Below are 18,155 nucleotides of genomic sequence, written 5' to 3'. Positions count from 1 at the left end.
GATGAACGAAAGGAGATAGACGAAACAAGTATACAAGACGAGTGTGGATGGGAGAGTTGGAAGGGGTCGACCTCAGCGAACGTACCTCAATCAGACTGAGGACGTTTTTAGCAAAGGCCAGTTTAGGAGTACCCTAATTAAGTTAATAACAATGTACCTACCTTTATAGTTTAAGTTTAAAAAATTTGGCTCTCAAAAGAAATTTCAATCTTTGTACTGTTGATATTTGGCTCTGTTGACTAATGAGTTTGCCGACCACTACTCTAGGGTAATGCAAATGAGGTAGCTCAGTTTTTCTATTTCACAAATTAGAAACTATTCTCATTGCAGCATTTCCTGGGGTTTCTATAGAGTAACTTGTCCCAGTGGGGAAAGACATGCTTTCAATTGTTTATTCTCTAGTATCTCTAGTCTAGTCAAAAGGATCCTAAGGAAAAAAAAAAAAAAAAAAAAAGCAAGGAATGATTTCAAGAAAACATGAAGGGAAAAAACACAGTCCCCATCTATTTCACTTTGAGTGCTTGAACCAGCAAGCATTTAAGAAATGAATTTTGGGATAGGGGGCAGAATTTATACCCAGTATAATTTTATATGCCCTTTTCCTCTTAAAAAAAAGTCACTTTGTCACATATAATGAATATCTTTTGAACGCTGAGTATAATACCTTATATGACCTAACATAAAACAATATTCAAACCTACAATGTCTTAATCCCTTAAACATTTTTCCTTTAACCACATCAATTTATTAGATGAGCATTACACTAAAAATGTGAGAAACGTTAATAAAAAATACAAAACTCAAACTTAATTATAAATATTAGAAAGTAAAATACAGAAATCTACCAACTAATGCAGGGTTCTAATTGGTCATTTCAAAAGATGATCTGTATTAGGAAACTTCTTGAGCAAAATACTTTCCATATAAATTTCTCATACACATTATGTCAAGAATACATATTTTTAAATGTATTTTGGACCTTACATAATTAAAGCAAACCTTCTCTGTCATTCCCACCACACCCCAGGATTAATTGCAGGACAAGAGAAAAAAAATCACTAAAATATCCATTTACTTATTCCCTCCTAACTCTCACCTCCCCTCATCTCCAACTCCAGTATTTCAGCTCTTTAACTATGCCTCCACCTTAACTCTTCTAGAAAGTGGATCAGTCCAACTTAGCCAGCCACCAAGAATAGTGGCAATAACCACTGAACATTATTGGCATGCCCTGCTCCTTCTCAGACTCAATTACTTTGAGATTTCTGCCTTCTCCTATTTTTCATCTCCTAGACTTCCCTATGAAGGTTGTGTGTTTTTTTTTTCACCTTCTACACAGACGAGAGCAAATCCAAAAGTTGGTCAGCCAACTGAAAGAAAAATGAACAAGATAGTTCTTTCTCAGATTTTAGTCCCAGATGATTTAAGATCCTCACTTTCCCCCTCTCTTAAATTACTATTTATTCTACAAAACACTCATTTGGCATTCTTCCTCAAGAAGCATGTCCTTGAAGGTGAAATCAATCTTAAGGGTGATGGTAATGGAGACCATTCTCCTCTGTTCTCTGGTTAGAAGAGAGGACCCAGAATGGTCTCCTATTCAAAGATGTTCAGACCATTTTTCAATTCACACTATAATCCATTGCAGGAGGTTGGGAGGGGTGGGGTGGGGGAGTAGAGTGTGTGGTGGACAAACAGGTTTCATCTCCAGTGTAATGCTGATCAATTCAGTAGCAGCTACTCTAGAGGGCTGGTTAAGAAAGATAATGAGGCCACATCTGGACTCAGAGTCCGTGCACTGACGGATTAGCCATGTCTGTCACATGGATTGGGGAGGTGTGTGGTGGTATGCATGCTCAGTATCTGCCATCTTGGCTCTAACCACTTAGCCAAAATCTGAATTTCCATTACTTCAAGAATGTCTTCCTGCGTAAGTTCCTATTCCTAATTAAAGTGTCAGGCCAAAGACAGATGATTCAAAGTATTCCAAGTACATGTCTATGTGTAACCCCTTTACATAAAAGTTTGGTGAAAATACTCTCCCTTGGTGAGTCAGACCTCCAGGTCAACATCATGAACCCAGTGCCCTCCCCTCTTCCCATGGTCACACGGTAAGAATGTTCTTGAGAGCATTCAGCAGGGACTTTGAAAGTGATGCTAGCTTTTCTACAAAAGCAAAAGCATCAAAGCTCTTCGCTCCAGAAGCCAGCCAGCCAGGATCACTTAAGGATTCCACTGGCTGGAGCAACTCTTTTTCATTCCAATAGATCAGTGGTTCTCAACCTTCCTAATGCCGCGGCCTTTAATACAGTTCCTCATGTTGTGGTGAACCCCAACCATAACATTATTTTCGTTGCTACTTCATAACTGTAATTTTGCTACTGTGATGAATCGTAATGTAAAAATCTGATATGCAGGATGTATTTTCATTGTTATAAATTGAACGTAAAGCATAGTGATTAATCACAAAAACAATATGTAATTATATATGTGTTTTCCAATGGTCTTAGGCGACCCCTGTGAAAGGGTTGTTCGACCCCCAAAGGGGTCACGACCCACAGGTTGAGAATCGCTGCAATAGATTCTGCATTCTTCTGATTAAAGAGTTTCTTTTCTCACCCTGTGCTCTCCCAAAAATTGGCACATCAAAGACAACCACAAAACCAGGGTTGACAACATTTAGGAGATATGGTTTTAGACTTTTTCTCTTAAAAAAAAAAAATCGTTTCACAATGATGAGAAGACCAATTCAACATCTCCCCTCCATTAGAGTAACCAAGTGTCCTAGGGGCTCGGCAAACAAACTAATAAATCAAACCCATTCTTGATTTGTTTCTAGTACTGTTCTCCTTGGCGAGAAAAATCCCTCATTTTTCTTATTTAAAGAAGCACATTACAAAGTGAAGTGCATCATTAAGTGCTGACAACCTCCACTTCTGGCTTTCTAATCACATTTATTATATTTCCAAGGCAATCTTCATCAATTTTTCTCTAGTCAAATCGTATTGTTTAAAAGCCAACTTTACTTACTCCTTGCTATCCCTCTACACTGTAACGCACATCCTTGTTCTCTCTCCACCACAACTCTTCTAGAGTATTCCTGCCATTAATGGGCTTGCCAGTCTCTCCTACTTTCCATGACCGAGAACAAACGCTTAGGCCAAGGTCATTGAAAAGTTTCCTTAAAATAATGTCAATGGTTATAATGGAATAAAAGCCTTTCTGAAATAAAAGTATGTTAGAATGAGAAAATAACTAAAAATAGGTTGCTTTTCTCAAGATCTCAAGAAGTGTTCTTTCTTTAATGAAAAGGTCAGTTTACCTTTAAAAGTTAATGTAGAATCTTCTAAAAAAAAAGCTTCCTCAAGCCCCAAATATTAAAATCATTGAAATAAACATCTCAAGGAAGAGAAAAGACGGTGCCCCACACATGGGCATCATAGGCAATGGACAGGACGTGATGGGCCCTGAAACCAAATGTTGGGTTCCAAATGAGTTGAGATTTTAATTCATCCCCTGAGTCTTTTCTTCCCTGACTGAAGGCCAGAGGAGCCCAGGAACCAGAGGTGCACATGCAACTGGATGGAAGTCAGGGGAGCAAGTCTGAGGCGAGGACTGAAATTCTATAGCTACTTTATGCATCAGCTGGGCCTCTAGAACAGCGGTCGCCAACCTTTCGGACCTCACGGACCGCCAGTCGTCCGCGGACCACCGGTTGGTGACCGCTGCTCTAGATCATATCTTTGAAAAGAAAACTTAAAGTTCTGTGGTACTGCAATGTATTTAAGGGCAAATACTAGAAGATAACATCATCAGTCTAAATGACCAGAAGAAGTGTGCTCTGTTTAGTACGGAATATTCAACTGAATAAAAATGGTGGGGGGAGTTCAAAAACATAACACATTCAAAGACTAAATGATATGGGACTTTTTTTCAGATAAATGAGACCCAGCCTAACCTTTTTTCTCGCTAGGACAGCATCTACCACAGGAGCACCAGGCCATGGAGTGCAGAGAAACCAAGAAGGAATGAAGGAAGGGGCTCTGCAATCACATTTTGAAAACTACTGACCTAGAGTTTCAAAACTTTCTAGGAAATCAAACTTAAAAGTTATGCATCTTTACTAATCAGACATAGCAAATGTGCCATATCTCCAACTTTAACCCATTCATTTTTGCCACAGAGTTTTACTTGTCTTTAAGGGAAAAACAAAACAAAACAAAAAGCTACATATTTTTATTTAGCTCAAGAAATTATTTAGGTGCACAGGCAGAGACAGCTCTCACAGGTACACAGAATACAATCATTGCCATGAATACATCCTTTACCTTGAAATGTGGAGGAGCACCAAAAGTAATTTTTCAAAACAAAAACAGGGCCTAAAAGTAAGTGCGTAGGCGGAATTCTTGAACAGCAACCAGCCTATTGATGGTGGACCTCGTTTAAAGCATCACACAACAATGTGTGTTTACATCACCCTTTTATTTCATAGTTAGAAATAATACAGTTCCACAGGGTAAATCATCAATAAATAACGATGTCTAATCATTAAACGTAAAAATCCCAACTCTTTGGCATCTGACAGGATTCTATTTCTTGTCAAACTAATGACTGTATAGAGATGGTTAATCTTAGTGACCATTTGTCAATATGTTACAAAGGTGCAATTTACGTTAAAGTATCAACAGCTGAAAATTCCCAGCCCACCAAGAAATTTGATCAACTCAGTAAGCTATGGGCCAACTTCACCAAGGTTCTTTCATAAGGTCTGCCTCAGTGAAAGCATAATAAATGTTGATTAAGAGTTCCTACGGGTTTCTAATACTTATTCTGCTCTAAATAGTTTGCCATTCATTCCGGCTGAAGAAAAGTCACAACGGCACCAGAAATGGCCCATTCATTAATTAAAAGGTGTTCTTGTTTTATAAGCAAGAGTGCTAACACCCAAGAAACTCACAGCCCCCAAAATAAACTTTAAAATAAGCAGGTCTATGCTGCCAGAAATGCCAATTCAGTAATAAATTGCACCTTCAAGAGTCAAAAAAGAAATAGAAACTTTTAAAAAAGGTAAGTGACATACATTTTTTTTTCCAAAATATATTCAAGAATAGTTGAGCTGTATTTGTTACTAAAGCCAGGACAGCATTTCTTTAGCAACAAATTAAACCAGTGCAATTGACATAAATTGTTAAGTAATCCAGGTTTAACCCATTAAATCTGCAGAGCACTTTAGGCTCCTACACTAATCCTAGAAACTGGAATTTCAATGAGTGCTTGCGCGGCAAAAACCTAAAACTGGGATGACCCGATGCCATGCTGAATGGTATCACTTCATACTTGGATTAAGCATTCGATAGTAGAAATCATGAGTTCCTCTATGAAAGTTCCATTCACTTACAGAACATTCAGATGCAAACAGTATTATGCCTATAATCCACAATTAAAAGAATCCTTTCCATTTTAAAGTTCCAGGTGAATTTTAAATTAGAAAATAAGCCCAAAGGAAACTTTTTCAACTCATGAAAACTTCACATTGGAAACTTTCTGGAAAAGCTTCCCCCTCCCCGCACCTATTGTAAAATAAATACTTTGTATCCCAAATTTAATTTTATTAAGACATGTTAATAACACTATAAAGGAATATTTTACAGCCAGAGAGATCAGTAACTTTCCATGCGGAAATAAAAAATTCATTGCTCAATAATATTATTGAGGCAAGTGAAGAAAGCTTATGCTCTTGTGTCAATCGGAAATGTTAGTTGTTATTTTTTTTTTTCAGTGCAAAACCAGTTATAAAATATTTAAACTCAATATTTAAAAATAAAAAGTGGTCCAAAATTCAGCAATGTTCAAGTTCTAAATTTCATAAAACAAATCATGACATACATTGTATAGTAAAATACAGAGGTTAAAGAAGTACTTGAGTACTTAAGATACGAATTTCTAATGAATCATACCATGTCAGCAACAACCGAGCAGATAGCATTCCCAATCCGAGCGTTAGAATCATAAAGATCTTACCGTACCAAGCCTTTTTTCCTAGCTAAAAAGCTATACAAACTAATGGTCAACATTCTGTTTTCTTTGTAGTTGCGTGCTCTAGAATGATTTCTCCCCAAGTACCTGTGATTTTATTTCTGTATTCAAATTTGATCCGAACAATTTTTATGTTCCTGGAACACTTAGCAGATATAACCATCTATAATGTGGAGAGTCCTGTACAGAGTCCAACAGCGGGCTTTTTCTGGCCGAGCGTAGGCTATCATAAACTGGTTTACACATTCCGCAGGTCATTCATGTGTTATTCCTAGCAAACACACGGTCCCCTCTGAGGGTTAGGTGCTGAAGCTGGTACTGTAGCACTTCTGTGTCAGCTGGCTCCTTGATGCTCATTTTATCTAGATTGAGGTAGTCCAGAGATTTGGAGTGAGCCCTCTTACCTTTAAGAAGACAAAGAGGCAGGGGCCCATGGAGGGCCTTATAAGGTTCATAAGGTAAAGATTTAGTGCACTTGTCTCCTGAGCTGGGCATCCGCCTTCGCCTCCTGCCATTGACAGCTGGAATCTCATACGGTTGGTAGTACCTACTTCTGGTTTTATATAAACGAGAGGAACGGGCAAGTCCTGCATCCAGCTGTTTGGAGCGCAAGGAAGGCACGGCTTCTCCCTTACTCTCTTCACCTCCTGTGCACTTCTGGGCCAACTTCAGGAGTTCCTCACCAGTAGTGAAGCCAACCAAATAGTTCGAGTCCATGTGGAGGATCTGGTAGCCTGAGACCGTCCGGCGCATCGGTGAGCACGGTGTGCTGGAGCAGCGGGGCTTCTCGGCCTCTGCCTTCCCCGGGGAGCTCACCTCAGCCACGGGCAAGGGCAGGGTGCTCAGGGTACTTCTGGCCTCTCCATTAACATCTACTTCCATTTTAGGCACCAGTCTGCACACTCCTAAAAGCAGACAGACAGATTAGAAGAGTGTAACGCGCAGAACCATGGGCCAAGCTGGGTCATTTTAGAAGGTTGAAGGAGCATGAAGTAACTCTGGCCTGGAAAACAGCCAATGTACATTGGACAGATTTTTATCTGTCTACTACACGCTCCAGAGCAGGCATGAAATGACTACTACTTCTCTGACTCTAAGAACTCAAGGCAAGTTAAATTAAAGCTGGAAGAAAGGAGAAGCCTACAGATAACAATACTTCTCTAAAACCAGTGCTCCATTCAATCACGCCAAGTTTACTACTTGAAGCGATATTAAGCAAATCAAATACAGATCTCAACATTAAGCAAATAAGAATAATCATACACAGTTTCACAAGAATCTACAAACTCTTTCCAATATGAAAATTAGAATCTTTTCATTTCCCATCATATGATTAAAAATACGTGCTCAGCTCTTCAATCTGCAATTCTTTTCAAATGTGTTTACGGGGCATATAATGAAATCGATAAAAGCTAATCCATTTCTGCAAAGATTCAATGTACAGTGGGGCCTTGACTTACGAGTTAATTCGTTCCGAGACCGAGCTCGTTAAGGAGCTCGTTAACTCAAATTACTCTGTCAACTCAATGCAAAAAATCGGCCGAGAGACAGCTGGTATCTCAAAAAACTCGTTAGTCGTGACACTCGTAAGTCAAGGTCCCACTGTAGGCCTAAAAAGTTTGTCTTAGGGTAAGGCGAAGTCTTAGTGGAAGGTTCCCCCAAACCTTGTAAATATTCCTCCTTCCATGTTCCCAATGAATTACGCAAAATTAACCATTTTGTACTTTAAAAGTTAATCCTAAATACAATAAATCATTTTTAATATGAAACATATATAAAATATCAGATGTTATTTTATTTGAGCATTTCATCATAAAACATACCATCTAAGATACTACACTTCTGAACTGTTTAATAAATGGCAGAAGAATTCATAATGAATTAAGAATACTAATATTATTCATCACAATAATCTCATTACATTGTTTGGAAATCTCATTGACAAGAAGTACCACAAATAATGGCCAGATTCTAGAAAATCACAGATAAATCAAATTTTGGAAAATAAAATACTAAGGGAACCTGAATGACAATGGCATTTCTGAGAAAGTTTATTTCTAGTTGATCCTCAATTAGATGTAGATAACACAGTTTTAAGTATGTCAGATTGCTTCCTATAATCTTGTCATGTAGTAATTGATTTTAAGATTAAATATTTATTGAAAAAGGTTATATTAAATAATTCTTATGAATCCTTTTGTAAAACAAAACCTTTTCCTAATTGATGCATTTCCTAAAATTTGGGTATCTGTTTAAAAGCCAAGCAATTAGAGCCCGGCCGATGTGGCTCTGAGGCTGAGCATGGACCTATGAGCCAGGAGGTCACGGTTCAATGCCCACTCCGGGCACGCCCGTGTTGCAGGCTCAATCATAGTTGGGGGAGTGAAGGGGGCAGCCCATTGATAATTCTCTCTCATCATTGATGTTTCTATCCCACTCTCCCTCTCCCTTCCTCTCTCTGAAATCAATTAAAACAATTTTATTGAGGATATTTTTCCATTGATTTTTAGAAAGAGTGGGAGAGAGAAGAAAAGACAGAGAGAAACATCAATGTGAGAGAAACACATCGATTGGTTGCCTCCTGCACGAGCCCCTATCAGGGCCCGGGCCAGGGAGGAGCCTGAAACCCAGGTATGTGCCCTTGACCGGAATCAAACCCAGGGGGGACCCTTCAGTCCACAGGCCGATGTTCTATCCACTAAGCCAAACCAGCTAGGGCCAATTAAAACATTTTTTTTTTTAATCCAAGCAATTAGAAAACTAAAGAAAGTCACAACCTTATTCCTTCATTTGCATGCTGCACTTCCTTCATTAGAAAATAAATAAACCAAGACTATGAAGTTACCAGATGCCATCCTGTCCTTACTACAGTCCACATCTATATGTCAGGTGAAAATTAAGTTTAATTCCTGAGATAAAACAAATGCTAAAGGGATCAATATAGTTTTACTTACATTGTACTCTAAATCTTAGGCTATTTCCAATTTTAATTTAACCAAAACACCTTAGCCTCTCAACCCTTCTAGATTTAAAGTAATTGGCTTTTTCTATTTTCTTAATGTAAAAACAAATTTGTATTTGATTGTGTAATTTATTTCTCTATGGAGAGGATGGAAGTAGGTGACTACTGGTTACTTTGATCTGCCCACCAAAACCTAAAGATTTCTCATCTCATAAACTTCAGAGGGCCGCCTGAAGCTTCATCCCATTTTGTGCTGAAGAAACAATTGTTTACTCTAAGCCAAATGACAAACTAACCCTCCCTTTCTCAAGAATTCTGTTATCCAGATAAGAGCACAAGGGAACAGCCTATTGGAAGGCCTCCATCCTGCGTAACCGGACAGGCAGAAGTGATTCTGATACTTTATTCTGAAAAGACAAGCAGAGGAGGGTCAGTGAGGCCCAAACAACCAGGGCTGGGGAGGCAAGGCAGCATCCACACAGACTGGGCGCCCTCCCAAGTAGTTACCCGGGAGGTGACACTGAAGCATCAGTCGCATTAAGTGGCAGTGGCCCAGGTCTCTTCCAAATCTGGAAGTCTATGACAGTCCACGGATTCCCACCAGCCACCTTACAGAATTTGCACTTGGTATATCATGAACTTCCTAAAATCCATGTTTCACATCCTACCCATTCTGAATTGGGTAATAATTCAAACAGAGGCTAGGCTGAAAGTTACTTTTTTTTTCCCCCTATGAGGGAGAAAAATTGCTAAGCAAGTTAATAGTGTACAAAGTCACAGGAAAGAAGACTGGACAATAGGATCATCAAAAATGTGTTCCCGCATGAAGTCAATCCTGCTGCATCAAGGCAGACCATCGGGAATTCCTAGAATATCTCAGGGTCAAGGATAAATGACGGTAGGATACAAAGGTTTGAGAGTAAAAGGCAAAAGTTACATAGCAACTAGAAAATAAGTACCTAGAAAATTAGAAAAGTGGAGTGAGGCAATGTGTGGCATGAACTAGAAATCACTGTTAGATGAGAACTATCACTGGTTAAGTTTCCAGCAGCCAAAAACACCATAAAAAAAACATTACCTGGTGTGGGTAAAATAACCAAAAGGATCTTCAGGCATCCACCTGACAGACAATGATTTAGCCTACATTCTTAATTAGATGTGGTTTAAGAACTCTGGAAATTTCAACCAAGCGGTCTGGTTGAAACCAACATACTAGAATGACATGAACAACACACTCCAGGTAGAAAACATGATTTAACCAAAAAGTTAAAGAAATAAGCACTGCCAATACCCTCTTCACAAATAAGTAACTAAGGTCAATACCCAATGTAAAATTTCTGAACCAGAGTCTTGCTGCACTGGAACACAAAAATGCTCGTTCTAAATCTTTACATATATAGCTGTAATATATAGCGAACATCTCGTGAATAATTCTAAGGGTTGAAAATTTGTTTGCATTTTTTAGCTATAAAGCATCAATACTTCTCTCCAAACTATAGCATAGTCTCAAAACTAACAGATCTTTTAGGTGGTTCCGTTGGTCTCTATTGGATAGTCATATGTACAAGAACATCTCCAGTTCCAGATATTGAAGTAGGAATGAGAAGAGTACAACCAGAACTTCTATAAATGGCTTAGATTTTTTTTTAAAGATCCTTCCCACTTACATATTGCCTTTCTAAAGAACATCCATTATGTGGAGCCTTGGGTTTCGGACAAGGGAACAATGACTGACGAATATTTCATTTTGAGCTGGGTGGAATGCTAACTTCTTCAATGTGACTGAAAATAAAAACTTTCTATGCGGTTAAATTCCTGATAATTTCCTGACTGGATTTAAATATTGGGGCAAGAACCTGACAGTAGTTACAGAATCTACTTTCTCAGGTTATCTTTCAAATGGGCCTAAGTGGCATATGTACTGTCCTACCTGAAATAGAGGAAGTCCAGGTACTTTCTAATTCTGGAAATCTACATAAAAAGGGTGATGCTAAAGGTAGTAAAAACCTAATGGTCTCAAAGCCAGCATATCTTGATATATGGATGTCCAATATTTTAGACTGCAAAATTTCTTATTAAAAGTCATCCGTCGGGAATGAATGACTACAACTGGAGATGGCCTGTGTTTTAGCAACAAATTCTTCACATTTTACCATGAAAAATCTGCTTGAAGTTTTTAACAAACTTATTCACGACTAAGCATTTTGTTTCATATTCTAAAATAACCTTGTATCAAAAAAAGCATGCTTGCAAGATAAATGATTACAAAGCACTCTGGTATACAATCCAGATATGTGCAACAGGCACCCCCGCCCCCCTCCACTGCAGCAATAAGAATAAATGTGAACTGAGAAATCGGGTCCATTGCTAACTCAGGTCCAATGCTAACTTCTGCAGTGCAGAACACTAAAAGTCAGAAACCAGCAATACCCTATTGCTTCCATTAGTGCCTTTCATGTGTAGTTAAAAGCAAAAATAAAGACTGGCAACAGGAAACAGAAAAGGTGTTGTTATAATAACAGAAGCAGCAAGATTGTAGTAGATAGAAGAGTCTAAAACAGAAAAAGCAACAAAAGTCAACTTGTAGTTGAACAATGTTTTTAAAACTCAGTTTCTTAAACAAGTACTAGGAACAAACGTAATTCTTCAAATGACACCTAAGGTTCTTCAATATCATGTTCTCTCACAGTCCAATCAGTAGCAGTGATACTGAAGTACATTTATAACACATATGAAAGACCTGGCCATGTTCACAGGTATGACTATATTTCCTTGAAATATACGAGGATTCAAACTAGACAACATGAGACAAGTAACACTTTAACATTTACCAGAAAAATGTACACAGTGCACATTTTAAAAACAATGGGTGCGGCATGCCATTGGGAATTTTGTCCGAAACTAAAGCAAATATCCAGACCTCAGTCCACATGCAGGGGAACCTGATGCACCAAGATGAGCACATTTAAAGCACTGTGACCTGTATGGCAACTGATGAGCTCCGAACAACTCCCTATACATTTGGCAAAAGGAGCAACATTTTTAAAATATAACCTAGATGCCTTAGTCCTTAGACCATCTCTGAAAATAGCTGATAAGTTTCACAACTGTTATACAAAGAAGTACTGAGGTTTTTTTTTTTAAATCAGGCTTATCAAAAAAAAGTCACCCTCAGTAACAACAACAAAAAAAACTCCTCCATATGCTTGAACTGTTTTTAGAAACCTACAGCAATATCACTTAAGAGAAAACAGATATAACATAACTGTCTAAAATATACTGAACGAAAATGGCATCATGTGAACAGAATTCTGTTCAAGAGGTACCTGAAACAAACTGTTCAGAATAGAGCCAGTGCTTGGGAAATGGAGTCTCTTAAGCACGGCTATTATGAGGTTAATAATATCAAGAACCATCACATTGTAGCGCAGAACCATCTTGGAGTTCACCTACCTGGAACCTCCGATTACAGAGCAGACAACCCTGAAGGCACAAGGCAGGGATTTGCCCAGAGCCAGGCAGGCAGTCCCAGGGCGGCTGGCTCCACGTTCAGCGCTCCTGAGTTCATCCTGCTGCTGGGCTCCTAACCACCATGTGATTCCAACCCTGCCCACACTGACATCATCTAAGGAGCTGCAAAAAACACTGAGGTCTGTGCTCTACCCGGATCGTGACTTAATTCGCCTGGGCTCTGAATTGTAAAAGATCGCCAGGTGATTATCAGAAACCTTCATGCCTGAGACCTTGTCAGACAGAAGAATTTCACCCCTATGAGTTCCGGCCCCACCTTTTTTTTTTTTTTTTAACCAATAGTATTAGTCATATCAGTGACCATCACATTAGGGACCGATTGCTAACACCTATTCCTAAGGCCTTCAAGTTTACTGTTCCTAATCCACTGTGGGCTTTAAATAAATCTGCTAACCAAACTTGTTAAAACTGGATATAAAATAAAAATAAACCTGTGCTGAATGAGAATCAGGTCCCTCATCTGCATACACTTTGGTGTAGTTATTTTAGCTTCTCAGAAGCCTCAGTTAGGTACAGCCACTTTGGAAAAACAGTTTGACAGTTCCTTACAAATTTAAATAAATGACTATTAAACAACCCACGTACCCTACTTGTAGATATTAACCTAGGACACGTGAAACTATATGTTCACACAAAGAACTGAATGTGACTGTTTACAACAGCTTCATTCATAATCATCAAACATGGAAACAAAGCAAACGTCCACCAACAGGAAAATGGATACACTGTGCTCCGTCCATACAATAAAATACCACTCGGCAATGGAAAGGAGCAAACTAGGTTTACAGTCAGTGAAAGGAGCAAACAGAAAACACTACATGCTGTGTGATTCCGCTTACATGACATTCTGGAACATGCAAAACTATTGGACAGAAATCAATCAATGGCTGCCTAGGGACGGGGTTGGGGGAAGGGGATGAACTACAAAGTGGTAAAGGGAATTTTGGAGGGTGGTGACAGTATTTTCTATATTGACAAGTATTTCTATATTGATTATATCTGTCAAAACTCATCAAACTCTATACCTTAACAGGGTGAATTTTGCTGTATATAAATTATATTTTAATAAGTCTGACTTTAAAAATAAAATAAGCTGTGACATATTTCCAAGTTTTTTGATGATCCTCTGAATTTTCTATTCCTGTAGCTACAAGAGTGTGTGAGTATGTGTGTGTGTGTATCTACATCTTTCCAGATACATATGTACACATTTGTACACACAGTTATAGATGTAGTTATATATGTAAACAGAAGGACATTCTAGCCAAGCTGCAAAAGGGGAAATGAACCAACTTGAGAAGTAGTAAGGGACCTTTCACTTAAGGTATTCAAACATAGAGTGGGCAACCATTAAGATACCTTCTGATTCTGAGAATATACAATTTGAAGAATTTTAAAAATTGGAGGACCAAATTTTGTGCTTTATTTCCGTTTTATGTGCCAGTGACCCAGCCACATTCTTATTTAACATCCTCTAAAAGTACTTTGTACTTGTGATGTTCAAACTTCTTGCTCTTTTCTTCAAAACAAAATATTAGTAATGTTTCCACTTTTTCAATGTTTTAAAATGCATTTTCTTTTTTTTTAGAATATATTTTATTGATTTTTCACAGACAGGAAGGGAGAGAGATAGAGTTAGAAACATCGATGAGAGAGAAACATCGATCAGCTGCCTCTTGCACATCCACCACCGGGGATGTGCCCGCAACCCAGGTACATGCCCTTAACCGGAATTGAACCTGGGACCTCTCAGTCCGCAGGCTGACGCTCTATCCACTGAGCCAAACCGGTTTCGGCTAAAATGCATTTTCATAGGTTTGTTAAGCTATCTCTATGTAACAAACAAAACTGTTTGTGTTTCCCCACTGTCCTTTGACTCATTCTGGGGTTGACTGATCAACTGGAAATCATTTATCATGAAATCACCTTTTTCAAAGATTATAACCACTCTAAGTAGTTCGAAAAAAGGACTTATAAAGATATTGGCCTAGTAGGATGTCACACCAAAGCATGAATTCACACTAGTCTAGTCTATAAAATGCTAAAGAATTACAGAGTCATTATTAATTTTTTCCCCCCTTCAAAGACTTGGAGCCATATGCACAACTGTGTTAGCACAGATACACAGACAACATACTGGAAAAAGACAACTAAAGGAAAACAACAGCATTGCATATTTTCAAGTTTAAATCCATGGTGTGATAAAAGGAATGTCACACTTGCAGTGAACTGCTATCCAACTAAGTGAAAACGATGTTCTTTCAGTCACCTGCTTGCCATTCTTTATGTACAATAATATACGCTAGAACTTTCTGCCAGTCTCTGGAGACTATCGTTTTTACTAAAATTTCCTTGAAATTAGAGCAACTACCTCTTAACTACTATATTATGAAATATCCCATAAGACCTCGTTTATCTTACAGGAATTAAAAAAGGAAATTTTCAAAAATGTTAGCATTTTGCAACAATAATTTCAGTTCTCAATTAAAATTTAATTAATTAAATAAAAATCTAGTAATTAAAATGTTCATAATTATAATATACATATTTGCAGTAATATACGCAGATTTCACATTTATCAGTTCATGTAATTCTTAAAACACATTATGATATTATGTTTATACAACTGGCTAACAAACAGAAAAGGCAAAATATAACTCACCAGACTAAATCCCAGAAGATGTCACTGTACAATTTCCAATGAGTCCCAAGGGAACACAGGCATAATTTTTCTGCTCTATTCCAGATACTAAACATGAGATACAAAAATAAACCTTTAATTTAACAAGTAACAAAACTTGTAAAGCAATTATGCCAATTCTAACAGCAAAACTGGCAAGAAGTACTAATACCAGGTACAGGCTACATAGGATACAATAGCAATTAATTTAATTAAAATAATTTTTAATATTTTCAGCTAAATTAAACCTCAAACGTTTTATCAAGTTTGTTCCTCTGTGTTCCGTTGCTTGAGCTCTACCTGGAGACCACAAGTTGCTACCTGGGCTAAATCTCAGGGATTTAAATGTTGGCTCCACCACCTAACAGACGCACAGCAGCCTATGAAAGTAATGACCCCGAGGCTGGGGTCCAATGAACAGGTCCTAGCCTAGCCCTAGCCTAACTAAGAAGTCTGCCTCACGACCTTGCTTAGCAAGGTTTGAATTGAGGACAACAGCATCCTCCCTCCCTCATCCTGTAGTTATGTGGATCAAGTGAGATGAGATAAATGAGTGAATGTGCTCTGCATGCTGCAAAGCCTTTTACGATGTGTGATGTTATTATACAATTAATTTTTGTTATCTACTCATTTTAGCCATAAAATAGCAGCAATAAAATCCTTCGTAATACTGCTCTGACGCAAATGATTGGAAGGCTCTTGGAAAACATTAAAAACCAACAAACAGAAAACCCCCCACAGAGAACAACTTGAAAAAACACTCCTCTACAGTTATCACATTGCTTAAGGTTTCTAGCATCTCCTCGGTGCCTTTCCCTCTTACCTGGGGAGGTAAAGGTGTAAGAGAAAACTTCCCAAAGTCTTTTCCACCTGTAAAGGTTTCTGGGTTGTTGGGTTTTCTACTGTTGTGTTTAACCTCGGGGGCGGGGCAGAGGGGGGGGGACACATTTTACCTACATAGGTGCACAGAGCCTGAAGTGGCAACAGTCCAACAGAATACAAACAGCCAGGGTAAGGGCAAGGAGTTTGTCATTGTATTACTTCCCTTACCAGCCCAGAAGAGTTTTATTCAAAGGAAATGCACAATCACTGAATTAGAGGTATTTGCTTCTATGGGTTGAGAAACTGGAGGAAGTCAATGCATCACAAACTGTCATTCCAAGAAACTAACACGTTTCAGCCTTTGGAACTTTAGATTTAGGTAACACACTCCCTTTCATTTCTTTTGCCACAAACTATTCTCAAATTGGGTAACCAAGAAACCTAGGTAATTGCGACTTGGTTCTACTCCACTACTGCAGCCCCTGGTTTTAACATAAAGTGAACTGTAATGTAACCACAATGGTTACCTAATAAGACATTTAATTGAAAATAACCACCCCCAAAAGAATTTCCCCAATACTAATATTATAAAGTTCACGTTATTTCTTATTTAACTAAATACACTTTTAATGGGGAAGGGAAATAAAAAGAAACGAATATCTTGAGTAACTTCTATGTCAGGTGCTATACTCAATTTAATGTTAACAAATGCTCCCTGAGGAAAACAGTATCCCCACTGTAAAGTATCTGAATACTATCTGCGGGTCAAAGCAGGAATCAGAACCCCAAACCATCTGACTCCAAAGCCCACTGACACTGCTTTAGATATGAAACGTCATTGCAGATTTGAAAGCAGAGAAGCCTTAAAGTCATTATCTAAGTCTTGCACTGGAGCTGATGTGGAAGTTTAGGAAATGTTTTTCATAGTAAACAAAGTGTAGTAACTGATTATCCCTATGATGCCGGTGCCAGGCCAAAAATAGAATATAAACACAGCGGCCAGGGGAGCCACAGAGGGCACAGTCAGGGTGTGTAGGAGCTCCTTTCCAGTTCTCGGATTTTATTCCTTCCTGACTCTGCTTACTGTTTTGTCTGTTAACGGCCTGCTAACCGTGCACTGGTGCTAAGAAGACAATGAAGATGGTGAAACAAGAACAAAAATTAAAAGAACAAGGCCAGAAACTAATAAAAGAATATTCCTTCTTTAAGGGATTGCCTATAAAGGATTCCAGTAAAACATTTTAGTAACCCATCTCCCATTAAGAAACAAAACATTGTAATATTAAAGTTACCCCAAAATACTTTTGAAATAATGTTTTCAGAATACTTTAAAAATCTCTAACACTTGCAATTAATTCTGGCCAATGTTTTGAACATGAAGGCTTGGCAAGATATCAACAGATCTCCTCTCAAAAACAATCAACAAGAAGGAAACAAATTCATGTGAAATTCTTACAAGATGGACTAAATGCTGCATAGAAAAACAAATTCAAATAAACACAGCACAGACTAGAGTATATAATGCTTTCATCTATAAGCAGCTGAAACAAATAGAAAGCCCTGTGACATGAACCTGTAAGCAATGAAAATAAGAAAAATTAAGTATGGTCAAGAGTTGTCCACAGGCCTCTGGGTAGGGAAACCATGAGTGACTAAGCAAAAGACACCAAGCATTTGACTGGAAATGACGGTTCTACAAATAGAAAAGTTTGCAAACATCAACTAGCAAGTGTGTCAAATTTCTCAGGCAAGATGATAGATTATCATCAGACGTAAATAAAGAAGAATGCCCTTCAAAAGTAGAATGGCCACATGTCTCAGGTCACAGCCACCAGTGCCCTGGCATAATTATTTACAGCACTCTGTTTATGTCTCAAAAGTGTCCCAGTTGGGCAATTATATTGTTATCTTACTCAAAAGTAATATATGACAATGGAAAGGCAAAGATTGTAGGGAGAGAGGAAGGACCCTCTGCTTGCATAATGGCTTCCCATACAGTATCTGTTTGGGAGTATCCACTCAGCCACTGAGTTATTCATTTACTCATTCAGTCATTCAACAATATTTCAACTCTTATTATGCCCCCGCACTGTACACACTCTGGGGCAAATACAAAAAGTGAAG

The 18,155-nt window shown here is 38.3% G+C and overlaps 1 protein-coding gene across 3 annotated transcripts in view; it reads right to left on the bottom strand.

The window, feature by feature from the left end:
* The window catches only part of LOC102772821 (chromosome unknown open reading frame, human C5orf30), a 93,868-nt gene that overhangs the window by 73,932 nt on the left and 1,781 nt on the right, over positions 1-18,155 (bottom strand). Inside the window, exons 2-4 of one of the 3 annotated variants that reach the window (XM_015558288.1) lie at positions 15,192-15,278; positions 9,207-9,405; positions 4,221-6,941 (exon numbers count right to left, since the gene is read on the bottom strand). In XM_015558288.1, coding sequence (XP_015413774.1) covers positions 6,295-6,918 — 624 coding nt within the window. In that variant the 5' untranslated portion in view covers positions 6,919-6,941; positions 9,207-9,405; positions 15,192-15,278 and the 3' untranslated portion in view covers positions 4,221-6,294. Of the gene's footprint in view, positions 1-4,220; positions 6,942-9,206; positions 9,406-15,191; positions 15,279-18,155 lie in introns of those variants that run through there. The other 2 variants (XM_015558297.1, XM_006755137.2) reach the window with 2 other exon arrangements.

This window comes from Myotis davidii, unplaced genomic scaffold, assembly GCF_000327345.1.
Source record: "Myotis davidii unplaced genomic scaffold, ASM32734v1 scaffold473, whole genome shotgun sequence".
In the NCBI taxonomy this organism is placed as follows: domain Eukaryota; kingdom Metazoa; phylum Chordata; class Mammalia; order Chiroptera; family Vespertilionidae; genus Myotis; species Myotis davidii.
The sequence above is the reverse complement of the archived record's forward strand: the minus strand, read 5'-3'. Positions and strand labels throughout refer to the sequence as shown.